The 13,526-nt window shown below is 32.9% G+C and overlaps 1 protein-coding gene across 1 annotated transcript; it reads left to right on the top strand.

Moving 5' to 3' along the window:
- Positions 1-5,011: 5,011 nt before the first annotated feature.
- LOC143921030 (uncharacterized) lies at positions 5,012-12,866 on the top strand. The gene is made up of 5 exons (XM_077444128.1): positions 5,012-5,201; positions 9,838-9,934; positions 10,101-10,635; positions 11,042-11,360; positions 11,793-12,866. The coding sequence occupies exons 1-3, from the start codon at positions 5,070-5,072 to the stop codon at positions 10,481-10,483; spliced, it is 612 nt and encodes a 203-aa protein (XP_077300254.1). The 5' UTR covers positions 5,012-5,069; the 3' UTR covers positions 10,484-10,635; positions 11,042-11,360; positions 11,793-12,866.
- Positions 12,867-13,526: the final 660 nt, after the last annotated feature.

Here is a 13,526-nt window from a genome sequence, read left to right as displayed (position 1 = left end):
CTTTAGCAATTCAGTTTATTTATTGCCTTTTGAAAATGTTTTTAATTATTTTTGATAGTCTCATATTTTTTTATAGATTAAAAAGGGAAAAATAAAATATTATAATTATATTAGGGAAAACGTTATGCGGGCTCTTTACTCGCCCGTGAAAATTGCGCCGCGACTCAATGAGTGTGTTGACATCTTTTTACTACTTTTTACTAACCCCTTAGCGCCAGTGGCGTAGCTAGAAATTTTGGACCCTGTTGCATAAATTTCTCCCCACTTCCTGGCCAGTTTGTTCGCTCCTGATTTTATTTCTTCGTATGAATTTCGTAATTTGCTAACATTGCTATATACGATTCAACACCAAAGTGGTTTCGTCTAAACTTTAAAGTAAGATTTCGTTTCTGAAATGTTTTCGCACTTGAGCGGCTCCACGCCTGATTTGTTATTGACACGCCTACTTAGCTTATTTATTTTTATTTTATTTATATATATATTTTAGCTATCAAGCTAATTTAAAAATACATCTTAATTATTATACTTAACTCTAAAATTTATAATTAACTTATATGTACTTATGGTTCGGTGATTACTAGAGGTAGGATAGCCAAGGGGCCGCTCATTGTTCCATTGTTGCGAATCCTTTGTAAAAAAGGTTCGGCAAACCTTTAACAATGCATTTACAACATTTGAACAATACGCGGCACGCTCTGGGTCCGGGCTTTAGTGATTACTAGTCAAATGTGAACCGGTCACAGGACAACCGGTCACTCTAGATCGGTCAAACGTGATCACCCGTCACACTAAAACTGGTCACGAGAAAACTGGTCACACCCTAAAATCGGTCAACCAGTTTTCTCGTGACCGATTTGGTGTGACCAGTTTTCTCGTGACCAGTTTTAAGGTATGACCAATTTTCTCGTGACCAGTTTTAGTGTGACGGGTGATCTCGTGTGATCGATCTAGAGCGACAAGTTTTCCTGTGACTGGTTCACATATGACGAGTAGTCCGTTTACCTTGGCTTATACGCTAGTGTATAACAGTGGCGTACGGTGAAATTGTTTCAAATCGAGCGTGGGCCGTGATGCTTTGCATCATTTTGCGAAATGGTAGCTACGCCACTGGACTTCGCACGGAGTTCTCCACCAATAACGGGGATCATCGCAAACCCGTATTCGACAGCTCGGCGACGAAGGAATCACGTTTTCACCGTGTGTGTGAGTCGAAATGTGAGTGTGTGCGTTTCGCTTCGTCGTCGTGACGCGTCCCTTCGTCGCGAAACAAAATACGGGGGACGCCTTTTGGCGCAAACTCGAACACGGTGTTCGCGGCCGCGCACGGTGCGAGTGAAGAGCCCGCTTTACAGTTGTAAACCGGTAAAGTGAATCGCTACCAGGATAACCACTGCTACGAAAATCTCGTGCGCGGTATCACGGCGCACGAAAATTCAGCGTACAGAAAACTGCATAAATGATATTGAACGAATGTTTTTTTTATGAGATTTTTATTATTAATGTAACGTAGAGATTAGGTGAGTGGCGCTCGTGGACTGATGGTTTACTAGCGCTGATTACCTGATCTCTCGTTCATGCCATAATGGCCTCGACGTATAGAGAAGTCGTGTATAACGGCCAATAGGATCGCGCGAATCATCGACCAATAGGTTTTTGCGAATATCTGTGTACGGGGGGTGCCCGATGAGTATAAGGGTGAAATCATGCAGCGCGGTATGTGGGAGGTATTTTTTAGATATTTTTAAACATATATAAAAAACTTGGCATACCTGGCACGTATACCATGACCATCCAGCCGGCCGGCCGAACGACCGGTACGCCCCGCCCCTTTAGACCTTTTTCGGTCAAATTGTATGGTTTTATTTATCCTTGCTTGACAGTGATCGATAACGGTTTTAAGAAATATAGGAGAACTTGTCAACGTACCACATACCGCATACCACGCTGTGTGATTTCGCCCTCAGGGTATAGTAGTATTTATCCTTGCTTTACAGTGATATATATCTTTTGGACCATTTTCTGTAAAATATGATCGATAACCAATATGGGATACACCGTTATCAATCACTGTCAAAATGGTCCAAAGGGTCGTTTTGGTATAGATCACTGTCAAGTAAGGATAAATACTACCATACAATTTCAACGACATAGGTCCAACGTGTCGTTTTTAAAGGACTATCCCATGTACGCGTCCCATGAACCCTACATTTTTTCTATATGTTTAAAACTATCTAAAAATAACTACGTCCTACATTCACCGTTGTCTGATTTCGCCCTAAATATTGGGCGCTTTCAAACTGTAGAGTATTCGGAGCTTGAAAGCCGACGAGTGCAGAACAATAAACAACTTCTACAACACCACGGTGTATTTTCTCGTATTGGAAACCCTTCTTTTCGTCCACGCAACATTATCATTGAAAATAAAAATTCACGCAATAATATTTGCTCACCAGTATTTAATAATAATATCTAATAATTTTATTTTATGTTTATTTATTTTGCTTGAACATATTTATGTTTAATTAAAAAATAATAAATATAAAATGGAATAATATAAAAAATATACATAGAATAAAAAAAGGCTTGTTTAGATGAATTGCTGATTCAATTGATGATGTTTTATGAATTTCAATTTTTGAAAAGCATTGACGGAATGCGATTTAAAGAAAATGCACCTTTTTCATTTTCCTGCAGAATGAAAGAAATTGATATTTTTAAAGTTCTATTGCAAACAAATATAAACATTGGAAAATCTTGTATTGGTTTAGAAATTACCTTTTTCTTTTAGAATGGTTATTTAAAGATAGATAATGAACAACCGAAAATATTTAATAATTACTTTCCCATTTACCATATAATAATAATTTTTGTTGCTATAATGACTGCAAACAATGAATCAATACCTACAAGTATGTACGTTTATACATTTACGTATATGTATATAATTAGCAACAGGGTCGAACTACGAAATAAATCTTTTTCAAAAATAAATCTTATATAAATAAAAATCTACAATATTTTTTTTATTTTAACCTGAAAATAAATGTATAACAGTTTTCAACATTTTGATTAGCGACTTTAAAACTGCGTCAGATAAGATTTCAATAGAGAAAAATATATGTATTCAGGTAAACTGACATAAATAAATTATAATTATTAGGATGTACTATTGAAAGTTGTGTTTACATCAGTGCCAATCAAACGCTGGTCCGCGGCCCATTACTGGTCGTTAAGACGTAATTAAAATATTAAAACAATATCTTATAACAGACAACGTTGCATCATCTCATCCATTATATAAATACAAGCCCTGCAAACTCGAGATTATTTGGGATACTATGGGATACCCAAGATATGGTCGCTGATTATTATAAACTGAAGAGAGTATTTCTGCTCAGGCATGAGATCGCTATATTTGTACAACAAAACCAACTATTTCAAAACCAAGCTAGCCAAGCTAGCTTATTTGACAGATATTTTTTGCATTTTGAATGACCTTAACTTATCCATGCAAGGAAGAATGTCATCTTGTTTTACAATAGCAGACAATACAGATGGGTTGAACCGAAAACTAAAAGCATGGAAGACTTATGTTTCAAAAGATTGCCATGACGTTTTACAATTTGGCTGATATTATTCACAAAGGAGGAGAGGAGCTTAATATGACATGACGTCTTTGCGCGATGTAATCAGACAAATTTATCAGTGCTATTTGATTATATTTCCCACTAGATGACGATCCACGAAAGGGAAAAGGATGGATACGAAATCCATTTTTGCTATGGAATCATAAATCAGTTAATTTGGAAGACCAACTAATTGATCTGACTACAAATCAAGAATTAAAAAAATGTTTTGAAACCACAGCTTCACTTGCGTCTTTTTGGATCAATTTGAAAGCATTATTCCCAGATCTTTATGAACTTGCATTGAAAACTCTTTTACCACTTGCACCAACTTATGTAACCATGAGTTTAATTAAGACAAAAAATCGTTATAGTGTGGATATTTATTCGACTGGAGAAGTTATCTGATAACAAACAAACTCATATGTCTCATTAGTTTTTTTTTCATTTTAATTTTTCATTTCAAGTATATATATTCTATTTCTTTGAATTCAATAAAATAAATTTTACTACTTAAATTTTATTTTATTTTTATTTGTTATACAAGATTTATTTATTTAAAGTTTGGACCATTGTAGCATTATAGGAATTCCTAATGCGCCACAATGGTCAAAAATATAAAAGAAAATAAACAAAATAATAACTAAAGAAATTAGACATGACAAAAACAAAATAAATATATACACAAACAACACATTTAACACAATCTTAAAATAATAAGCTATGTTATAGCGGATAACAATAATAATAATTACAAATTATAAAAAAACAACAAAAAAGGAATGTCTTATAAAAGAAAAAAGAGAAAGGAAATAAATATAACATAATATGTATGTACATATATACACAGACAAAAGTACATTTATACATAATCATAAAAAACAATAGCAATTAATAATAGCAGATAACGTAAAAATATAAAATATAAAATAAAACATAAGGAATGTTTTGCACCTACAGCCAGTTCCAATAAATAAGAACCAACTACAAATACAAAAACATATCTGTGAGGCCCAAAAGTAAATCAAAATTCCACTCATAAATCATAATCAATCATGGAAGCAATGATGAGCGCAGACTACCAAACAAAGAGTAATAATATAATAATATAATAATTTTTACTCATTTATGTACATATATGTATAACCTTTTTATATAAAAATATATGCTGGTCCGCCAACTGAAAAAGTTTGAGTAGCTCTGGTTTACATCATATATGTACATATATGATGTAAATATAATGTAATTATTTAGAATGACATTGAAATACTTTCTTCAACATTAAATAATAAAATTTTTTTTTAATTATTACCAACAGGTAATCTATCGAATATTGGTAATTTCTGATTCGAACCTGGAGTATTCATCTGTCGCCTACGGCCAGCAATAACCGGACTGGGTTGACAGTGACCGTATCTCAGTCAGTGTTCAAGCCACTATCGAATGATGATGTCGCATTGGAAGTTCATTACTTTGTGTTTGTGTTACTTGACGATCGCCCTGCAGTATACGAATGCTCAGGATGCTGTGGCTTTCGAAGAAAGCATAGAAGATACGTTGAAGCTACCGGCCGATGTGAGTTTTTGACCCGAAGCATCGATTTAAAAAAATACATTTTTTCTTGTGATAAGATGGCTAATGTTTATTTTAAGTTTTTCCTCATTGAAAATATACTTCAATGTTATTGAACTATGAACATATATTATGAATTGTATTAACTGGTTTTGGGTTGTATTTGAGTAATGTATTGTTCAGCATATAATCTATCTTGGTTTTTGACTTATCTTAACATACAGTATCGATCTTTAAATTTAATACGTAAATTTTCGTTTAGATATATTATTTCAGTTATTGATTTTTAATTTAGTAATAAATGTACATACATATGTATGTACATATATTTAATATGTCACGAGTTCGCATATATACATATATTTAATATATTTAGAAAAAAAATCTCTAACGTCGTGAAAAAATTGGAAACCAATTAAGGGAGGCATTTTTAAGAAATTTTTATAAATAAACTTTTATTACTTATAATAATATTAAACAGAAAACGCAGTTCCAAGAAATCATATCAGAAACGCATTTTTACTTTATCTATGTACGTACATACGTAGTAACAACAGCTGAAGTTTTGTGATTTTAATATATGAACATACATATGTACATATATGTATATTTTATATTCAATTATACAAAAAATATCAAATATAGCATTTTACATGAAATTTTAAATATATCATATACAAAATTATTTTTTTCTTTCAATTTTTTATTTTCCTTTACATTCTAGCGCATTATATGATAGAATGGTTTGATTTATATGACATTTTTTTTATTTTTAAATGCTTTTTAATTATTTTCACAATACATAATTTAGTATAGGTACATAACTACTGCTCTACTGATTTACTGCTTTTTAATATTACTAAATTATGTTCACAATACATCTTATATCTATTTTAATAGCTACTGACCACTGATCATTTTCTATTTTACAATTTTTTTTTTTTTTTTATTATATGTACATATAATTTTAATGTTAATGTACAGCATAATAGGAAAAAGAGCTCAAAAACCTATTTAAAATTCTTATAAACGCTCATAATACATTTTATACATAATCTTAACTAAAGACCCTCTAAAGTCAACGATCTAAAGAAGATTGTGTTTAGGTAATCTATGTTTATACCTGAAGTGCTTAGACAATTTTGTTGACATCATCGAGACTCGTCATAAATGTGTTAGTATGGTTATTAATAGAGGTAGGACCGGAAGCGTGCCGTTCTTTGTTTATTGTTCGCTGTGCAGTGTTCATTTTTATGATGAACCTTTTTTTTTGCACCCTAGCTTTCTAGTTTGCTCTATTTCCTGGAAAGTAGACCCAAAATGCCCTGTTTATTAGTGATTCTCTGGTTATTAGTGATTCTCTCATAGAATCTACTGGTTGGTTTGTTAGTAATGTCTGTGACTAACGGAATATTATTTGTAGCATAGCAGTTTTTTCAGGTTAGTATACATAATACATTGGTGTGTTATAAATTAATTTGGGGGATTTATTTTGTATTATTTGGAGCTTGGAAAGGTTAGTATTGGAGGCGGTATTTATATAAGGGCGCGATATATGTATGTAGTTTTATTTTATTTCGAGTTGATAAAGAACCATGGCGATTAAATATTGGGTATATTGAAGATATACCACGTATCAACTTGCATTTCATTGCCTCAATGTGAGGGGCCCATCTCATTATTTTATCGAACGATACTGCTAAATATTTTATTATTGATTGCCATTTCAGACTTTCTTCAAAGGGGATTTTCAGATCTGAACTTGGCTTATGATTTCTAACACTATTTATAGTACAGTATATTTAAAATATGTATAGTAGAAATTATATTTTGAACTTTGTCGAAGGGCAGAACCTTGCTTTAGTAATGTAGTATCAAAATTTTAATTATGTTTTAAGAGACGTAAACAATATTGTGATAAATTTAATAGTCCAAAACGTTATGGATAAATGAGTTTTCAATGACCGATAGTACTTGCATACATTATTTATGTAAATAATTAAAATCTTCAAGGTTTGAGTCGGTTTTATCACCGAAACAAATGTATTATATTATGGAAATTAACAATTTTCGATACATTCTATGTATATCAAAACGCGTGTAATTCGAATTCACGCAATTTGATTGGCTTTTATTAGCATTAGTTCGCGTTTTACAACTCCATCGCTTTTTTTCCGGTTGTAAATACATATTTCCAAAATAAATATGAAAAAAACATATATAGAGCGCGGGGGTCAAAAGTAGGTCAATGTGTGTGTTTTTTTTTATAACATTTTATCGCATAAAATATAAGCACAACATGACCATTATCGGCTAATTATTTTTGGTCAACTCGACCCAGCTTTATACGAGATTTGGCCCAGAATCGGTTTCGTGAACTACTTTTAACTAAACTAGCTTGCGACACGAAAAAAATAATTTATTTTTTATTACCGGTCACGATTGTTTTCGCATTGCACGCACATACGCTAAATTAAATTATTGGGCTATTTTACGTTTTAACTTCGTAAAAACTCCCACTGCCCAATTTTTCATCGTTCGAGCTTAAATAATCCCTTTATTAATATAAATACTACTTACCGAATACTCTTGACAAACATATGTGTATTTATATGGCAAAATGAAAAATGTATCATTGAAAAATGTTATCAACTGTAATTATTTACTTAACCATAAAAAATTGGCTTAATCTTTTCTATTGAATGCAGTGTCAACAAACTGCTTGGATAGATTAGGGATGGGAGGAAATAGTCGATATAACGTCAAAATTTGAGAATGAAAATAGCAACCTTAAGGAGCTTTACATATTTTACACGGTAATTGGATTATTCGTCACATTTAGGTGGTCACATAGACAATTTTTGCCATGAAAATCGCGAATACACAATATTTGGCACTCGAGTTCTCGTTAGTATGATAGTTATCGTTAGTATGATGGACTTTTCGGCTGCCAGGTGTTCCGTTATAGATATTTTAGTGACTTTGTGACGAGTCGTTTGTGACCAGTAATCACCGAACCATTTTACACAGCCTTACTTACGTGTGCGCGAGCAGGATACAAGGGGACTCGGTATGACGTCACGTGTTCTCCTTATATCCTGCTCGCACACACGTAAGGCTGTGCGACAAAAACAGGGAGAATTCGTCTGGCCTAGGCTCTCTTAATAAAAGATTCTCAGAAACCAATTTGTCTAAACTATAGAGATTTGTCTCTCTTAAGGGCTCTGTCTACGAAAAAATAGTTCGTAGTAGGTAAACTACCTAATTCGTAGTAGGTAAACTGTAAAAAATCACTGCGTATAGAGCCTATTTACTAAACTTGACATAACACGTACATATGTACATATATATGTATGACGAAGTACATATCTGAGGCAGTTCTGTGACACGTAATGTGAAAGCCTTTTTAATGATCAGTCAATTTTTATTTTATACTGCTGTTCAAATATTTATTTTATAAATACAAAATTAAGAATAATTGTTGAGAGATGAAAATTTAAGAAAGACTCACTCATTATCCTTTTAATATACGAACATACATACATACATACCTGGGTGGCTCGTCTTAAGGGCAGCCAGGGTATTGCCCCACACATTACTTTTAATAAAAAAAGAAAATAAATTTTATATATGACTCGTCAAGAGTCAACAAGTGTTTCTATATCCCACATTATGTTCATTTTGAAAAATATATGTATGTAGGAGGTGGGACCTTTAGCCTCCTTGTGTCCCACCTGTTTTTAAAGTCACGAGCCGCCCCTGCATACATACATACATATGTACGTACACTCCCTAGAAAAAAATTATAGGAATTATCGTGATGTGTAAATCAACATATGCAACAAGTTGTCATTTAAATATGATTAGCTATATTTGTTGAAAAAAATCTTTGAAATATGTACGTATGAAATTCACGGTAAGCGGATTATTCCGCAAAAAGCCATCTCGCGCAAGTTACTAAAATATCGATCACGGAACATCTGGCACTTGAGTTCTCGTTAGTACAATATTACGCGTGGCTAAATTTCGATTGATGTAGTTTTTGGGTGCCAGATGGTCCGTGATCGAGATTTTAGTGATTGCTTTTTATAAAAATTAAAAAATGTTTTAATGTTTGGTAAAATAGATACCACTTAAATCAGATCGACAATGTGACGGCTTATGATTTTTGTGTATTAATGTTTTGTTGTCTGGTCATCGAAAAATTTAGAACATTTTTCTTAATACATGTCTAATTTAGGCGCCTTTTATTTTATGGCGCCTGTGTGTGCTATATACTTCACTTACGCCATGAGCCGGCTCTGCGTTAAAGAACTGTACATGATGTTCAGTTCTTTAAGGCTTTCATTATCAAGACAATTTGTATTATATTTGGACGACGTATACTTTAGCCGGTTTTCAAGTGCTTTAAGTATAAACTACAGTTATACGGATTTACCGTAATTCGAAAGTGTTAAATATATTCAGATATATAATATATAAAATGTGCACATAAATATATTCGTAAAATACATTAGTATCTACATAAGTATGACTATATATAAACATGATGTTTTAAAGATTGTCCTTATTAATATATTTTTTTATTTTTTAGCTTGAAAATTTAATGCAGCTATAATTAGTTTGTTCTTTATTTCAGAATCGACGACCTGTCGAAAATAGACAAGAATGCGATGAAAATGAACTGTATTATCCCGGAGACAACAATGACGATTGGATATGCGACTGCAGACCGAGTGAATATATTTTTTGATGATTATATGTACTTTGATTAAATTAAATTTTATGATCAAACCAAAATCGAATTTAACTAGAATTGAGAATTTAACTAGATTAGAATATATCCAGTCACGAGACACACTTCTAATTATATACCTACTGACTTAAAAAGTTTTTTTTCAGGTTACATCTACTATCCAGACAGAAGCAAATGTTTCCCGGCTTTCAAGAAAGGTCCGTGTAAGGATAATGAATATTTGATTATGCCAAATAATTCTTATGTGCCGGTTTGCGAGAAAAATCCCTGTTACAAAGAGGGCTTTGTCAGGATAAGCCGGAGATGTGTTCAATTGGGTACTGCTTGCAATATAGATTCTAGACGAAGGTATGGAGTAGAAGAAGGCACCCTTATACCTAAATGTCTTCCTCCCCCAAATGAACAGATAGCATCCAGATTTTCCCCAGAAGAAACAGGAGCTCAGGGAACAAATGAAGGGAAAATAAATTATTGTTTCAGAGGTTGTAAACGTTACTTTAATAAAACGTGTCCTGGACAAGCCGTCTAGTTCATTAAAATATGTATGTTCATGTTCTATTTGAATACTCTATTGTGTTTAAGTTAGTTTTATTTATGTTAATTTTAAATAAATCAATAATTATAATGTGCGTTTTTAATCATGCCAAGCTGAATTTTAAATTAAATTAGGACATATCAAATATATATAAATACTGGGTCTACTCACGGGCCCAAATGGGAAACGCCCGAAAACGCAAATATCGGAAGGCAAAGATCGAAAATCGAAAGATCTTAAGTCGAAAGATAAAAAAAGGGTACATGGTAAACGGTACATACTCACTTAATTTGCGCGAGCATGATACAACAGGAACAAGAGGAACAGGCTTTTCCTTCCGTATTAATGTACGCGCGCAGAATACGGGAGGAAAAGCCTGTTCCTCTTGTTCCTGTTGTATCCTGCTCGCGCAAATTAAGTGAGTATGTAGCGTTTATCATGCACCCTTTTTTATCTTTCGACTTAAGATCTTTCGATTTTCGATCTTTGCCTTCCGATATTTGCGTTTTTGGGCGTTTCACATTCGGGCTCGTGACGGAAACCGACAAATACTATGTACATATGTATGTAGGTCTACCTATTTTCTTTTCCTTCTTGGTCTTTCTCTAGTTGTTCAATTCTTTTATGCACTGTGTTTTTGGACGAGAGCAAAAACACAATGCGAGACAATTTCTATTTTCCTACAAAGCTAGTGAACAACGATTCTCTTAAAATTGTAATAATCTTTTGACCTTTCTAAAATTCCATGTAAGTAATAAAGAGCTACTATATGATATTCGATATTTGAATATATGTACTTATTAGAAAATTTGGAACTACTAGTAGGTATGTATACTTCTAGGAGTGAGTGAGCTATTTGATCTAATACTAAGTTAACACAATGCGAGTAGCTTGGACCAGTAGCTTGACGATTAACTTGGACGTTACTCGCAGCGTGGTAACAGGTGATCTAACCGTCTTTGAACGTTTTATGGCCGGGCCGCATCGTGCAACTTTGTCGGCCGATTTGCTGCGCGACACGATGAAAAAATGTATAGAAATGTCTGCGACAAACAAGTTGACGAGTGTGGCATGTCCCATATACCTGCATGCATTGGTCTGGTCGTCCTCAACCAAGTTGTTCGCGAGTTGAGTGGTGCGGCCCGGCCCTTAGACGTTTAAGGGCCGGTAGATGGGACATGCTACATCCGTCAACTTGTTTGTCGCATTTCCATACATTTTTTTGTGTCGCGCAACTAATCGGCCGACAAAGTTGCACGGTGCGGCCCGGCCTTAAGAAATCATTCAAACTACTTGGTCCAAGCTACTCGTATCGTTCCAGCCCGGTATAAACGAATGAAATACATATTTAGACGCAATAATAAACTTCTATATTCCATTTTACAAAACGAACGGAGATTTGACGCTTTTGAGATGAAAAATATTCAAAATAATCTCATTTGAGACAATTGCATTTATTTGTCTTAAAATGATGGCATTTGAGAAAATCAAATCAAAGCACACGAATTCCAGTAGAGTGACAAAGAAAATTTACGGTGACAATTATTCATATTATTGATACTAGGGAAGCCATTACCGGATAACCAGTAAATTGCTGAAAAATGGGCCGGTAAATTAGTACTTGTGCCTGCAAATCTAAAAAGTATGAAATATTAAAAAATACCGATTCTAGATTATAAAATAATATACATACATAGATGGAGCAGTTTGTTAATTATGCTAGAGCATTTTTAAATATTAAAATTTACAATAAAATAGGTTTGATTGATTCACATGTCACAGACATCAGACCACTGACAAAATAGCACGATTGCAAAGTTAAAGTTTTTTAGCTTTAAAAAATGTTCAAAATTGGATTTTCAAACTTTTGAAAAAAATAATAAAATATAATGAATGAATTATTTTTACAGACGTGAGCTAGCATTAGCCGTAGTCTCGAATTTAAGGTGAAAGAACTGCTTTAGATTATGTATCATTGTTTTAGATTTACTTTGATTTTTGTTGTACACCAATTTGTGCTTTGTCTGGAAACGAGTTCGCAAAAAAACTATAAACGAAAATTTCTATATTGAAAACGATGGGAAAACTGGTATTTAGATTAAAAAAAAATGGGTGGGACCAACCCACGATCTGTGTATTTGAAGAATATAAGAAGGTTACAAAACAAAATTTGATAATTAAACATACATATATGTACGTCCACCACACATACCGGCTATGAGAGCATATCAAATGTAGGGAAACTTACCCAGAACAAAGAGTTCTACTTTCGGTTATCAGATTTTGTTCAAATTTTTTTACTTAAAATCAATATTATACACATTAAATAACACGAAATTGAAAATAATTTAAAAGACCAAAATAAAATAATGAAATATTGTTTAAAAAAAATACTACTTCCGGTTTACAAAGTCTGACTAAAACCTTATTAACTCTAAGTCAGTACATAATACAAATATAAATTTTCAGCTTGATACATTCAGGGGTCTGGAAAAAATCGTGTGGTCACAACATTTTTGGCTTTTTTAAGAGTAAAAAACCCCCACTTCCGGTTTATTAAATTTAGCGATTTTTTTTTACTTTCATCACATTAATATGTACAAGGATTATACTTGAATTTTCTTGTGAAGAGCATCCATGTTTAAGGGGTCGAAAAAATAGTGGTTAAGGTAAAAATATTAAGGTATGAAATTTATAGTTTCTATTATATGTATGTAAAAAAAATTCAGTGTCATTCAGTTAGCGGTTTAAGAGATAATTGAATTCAAAAACTTTAAAAAAAGAGGATATCTATAATGGGAGGTACCATTTCCGGCCTACTTAAAGATTTGAAAAAAATTTAAGTCGTATCGATAAGAATTTCAGTAACCGATACTAAGTTTCAGTTCGATAGGACAAACGGAGTTCAAAAAGTCCCCAAAATACACAGACATACAGACACACAGACAAACGCACACACATTTTTTCTATATCATGAAAAAAATAGTGATCGATTCTGAGTTCAAATGAGTCAAAATCTCGAGTTCGAATTTTCGCA

Source organism: Arctopsyche grandis, chromosome 13, assembly GCF_051622035.1.
Source record: "Arctopsyche grandis isolate Sample6627 chromosome 13, ASM5162203v2, whole genome shotgun sequence".
In the NCBI taxonomy this organism is placed as follows: Eukaryota; Metazoa; Arthropoda; class Insecta; order Trichoptera; family Hydropsychidae; genus Arctopsyche; species Arctopsyche grandis.
The sequence above is the reverse complement of the archived record's forward strand: the minus strand, read 5'-3'. Positions and strand labels throughout refer to the sequence as shown.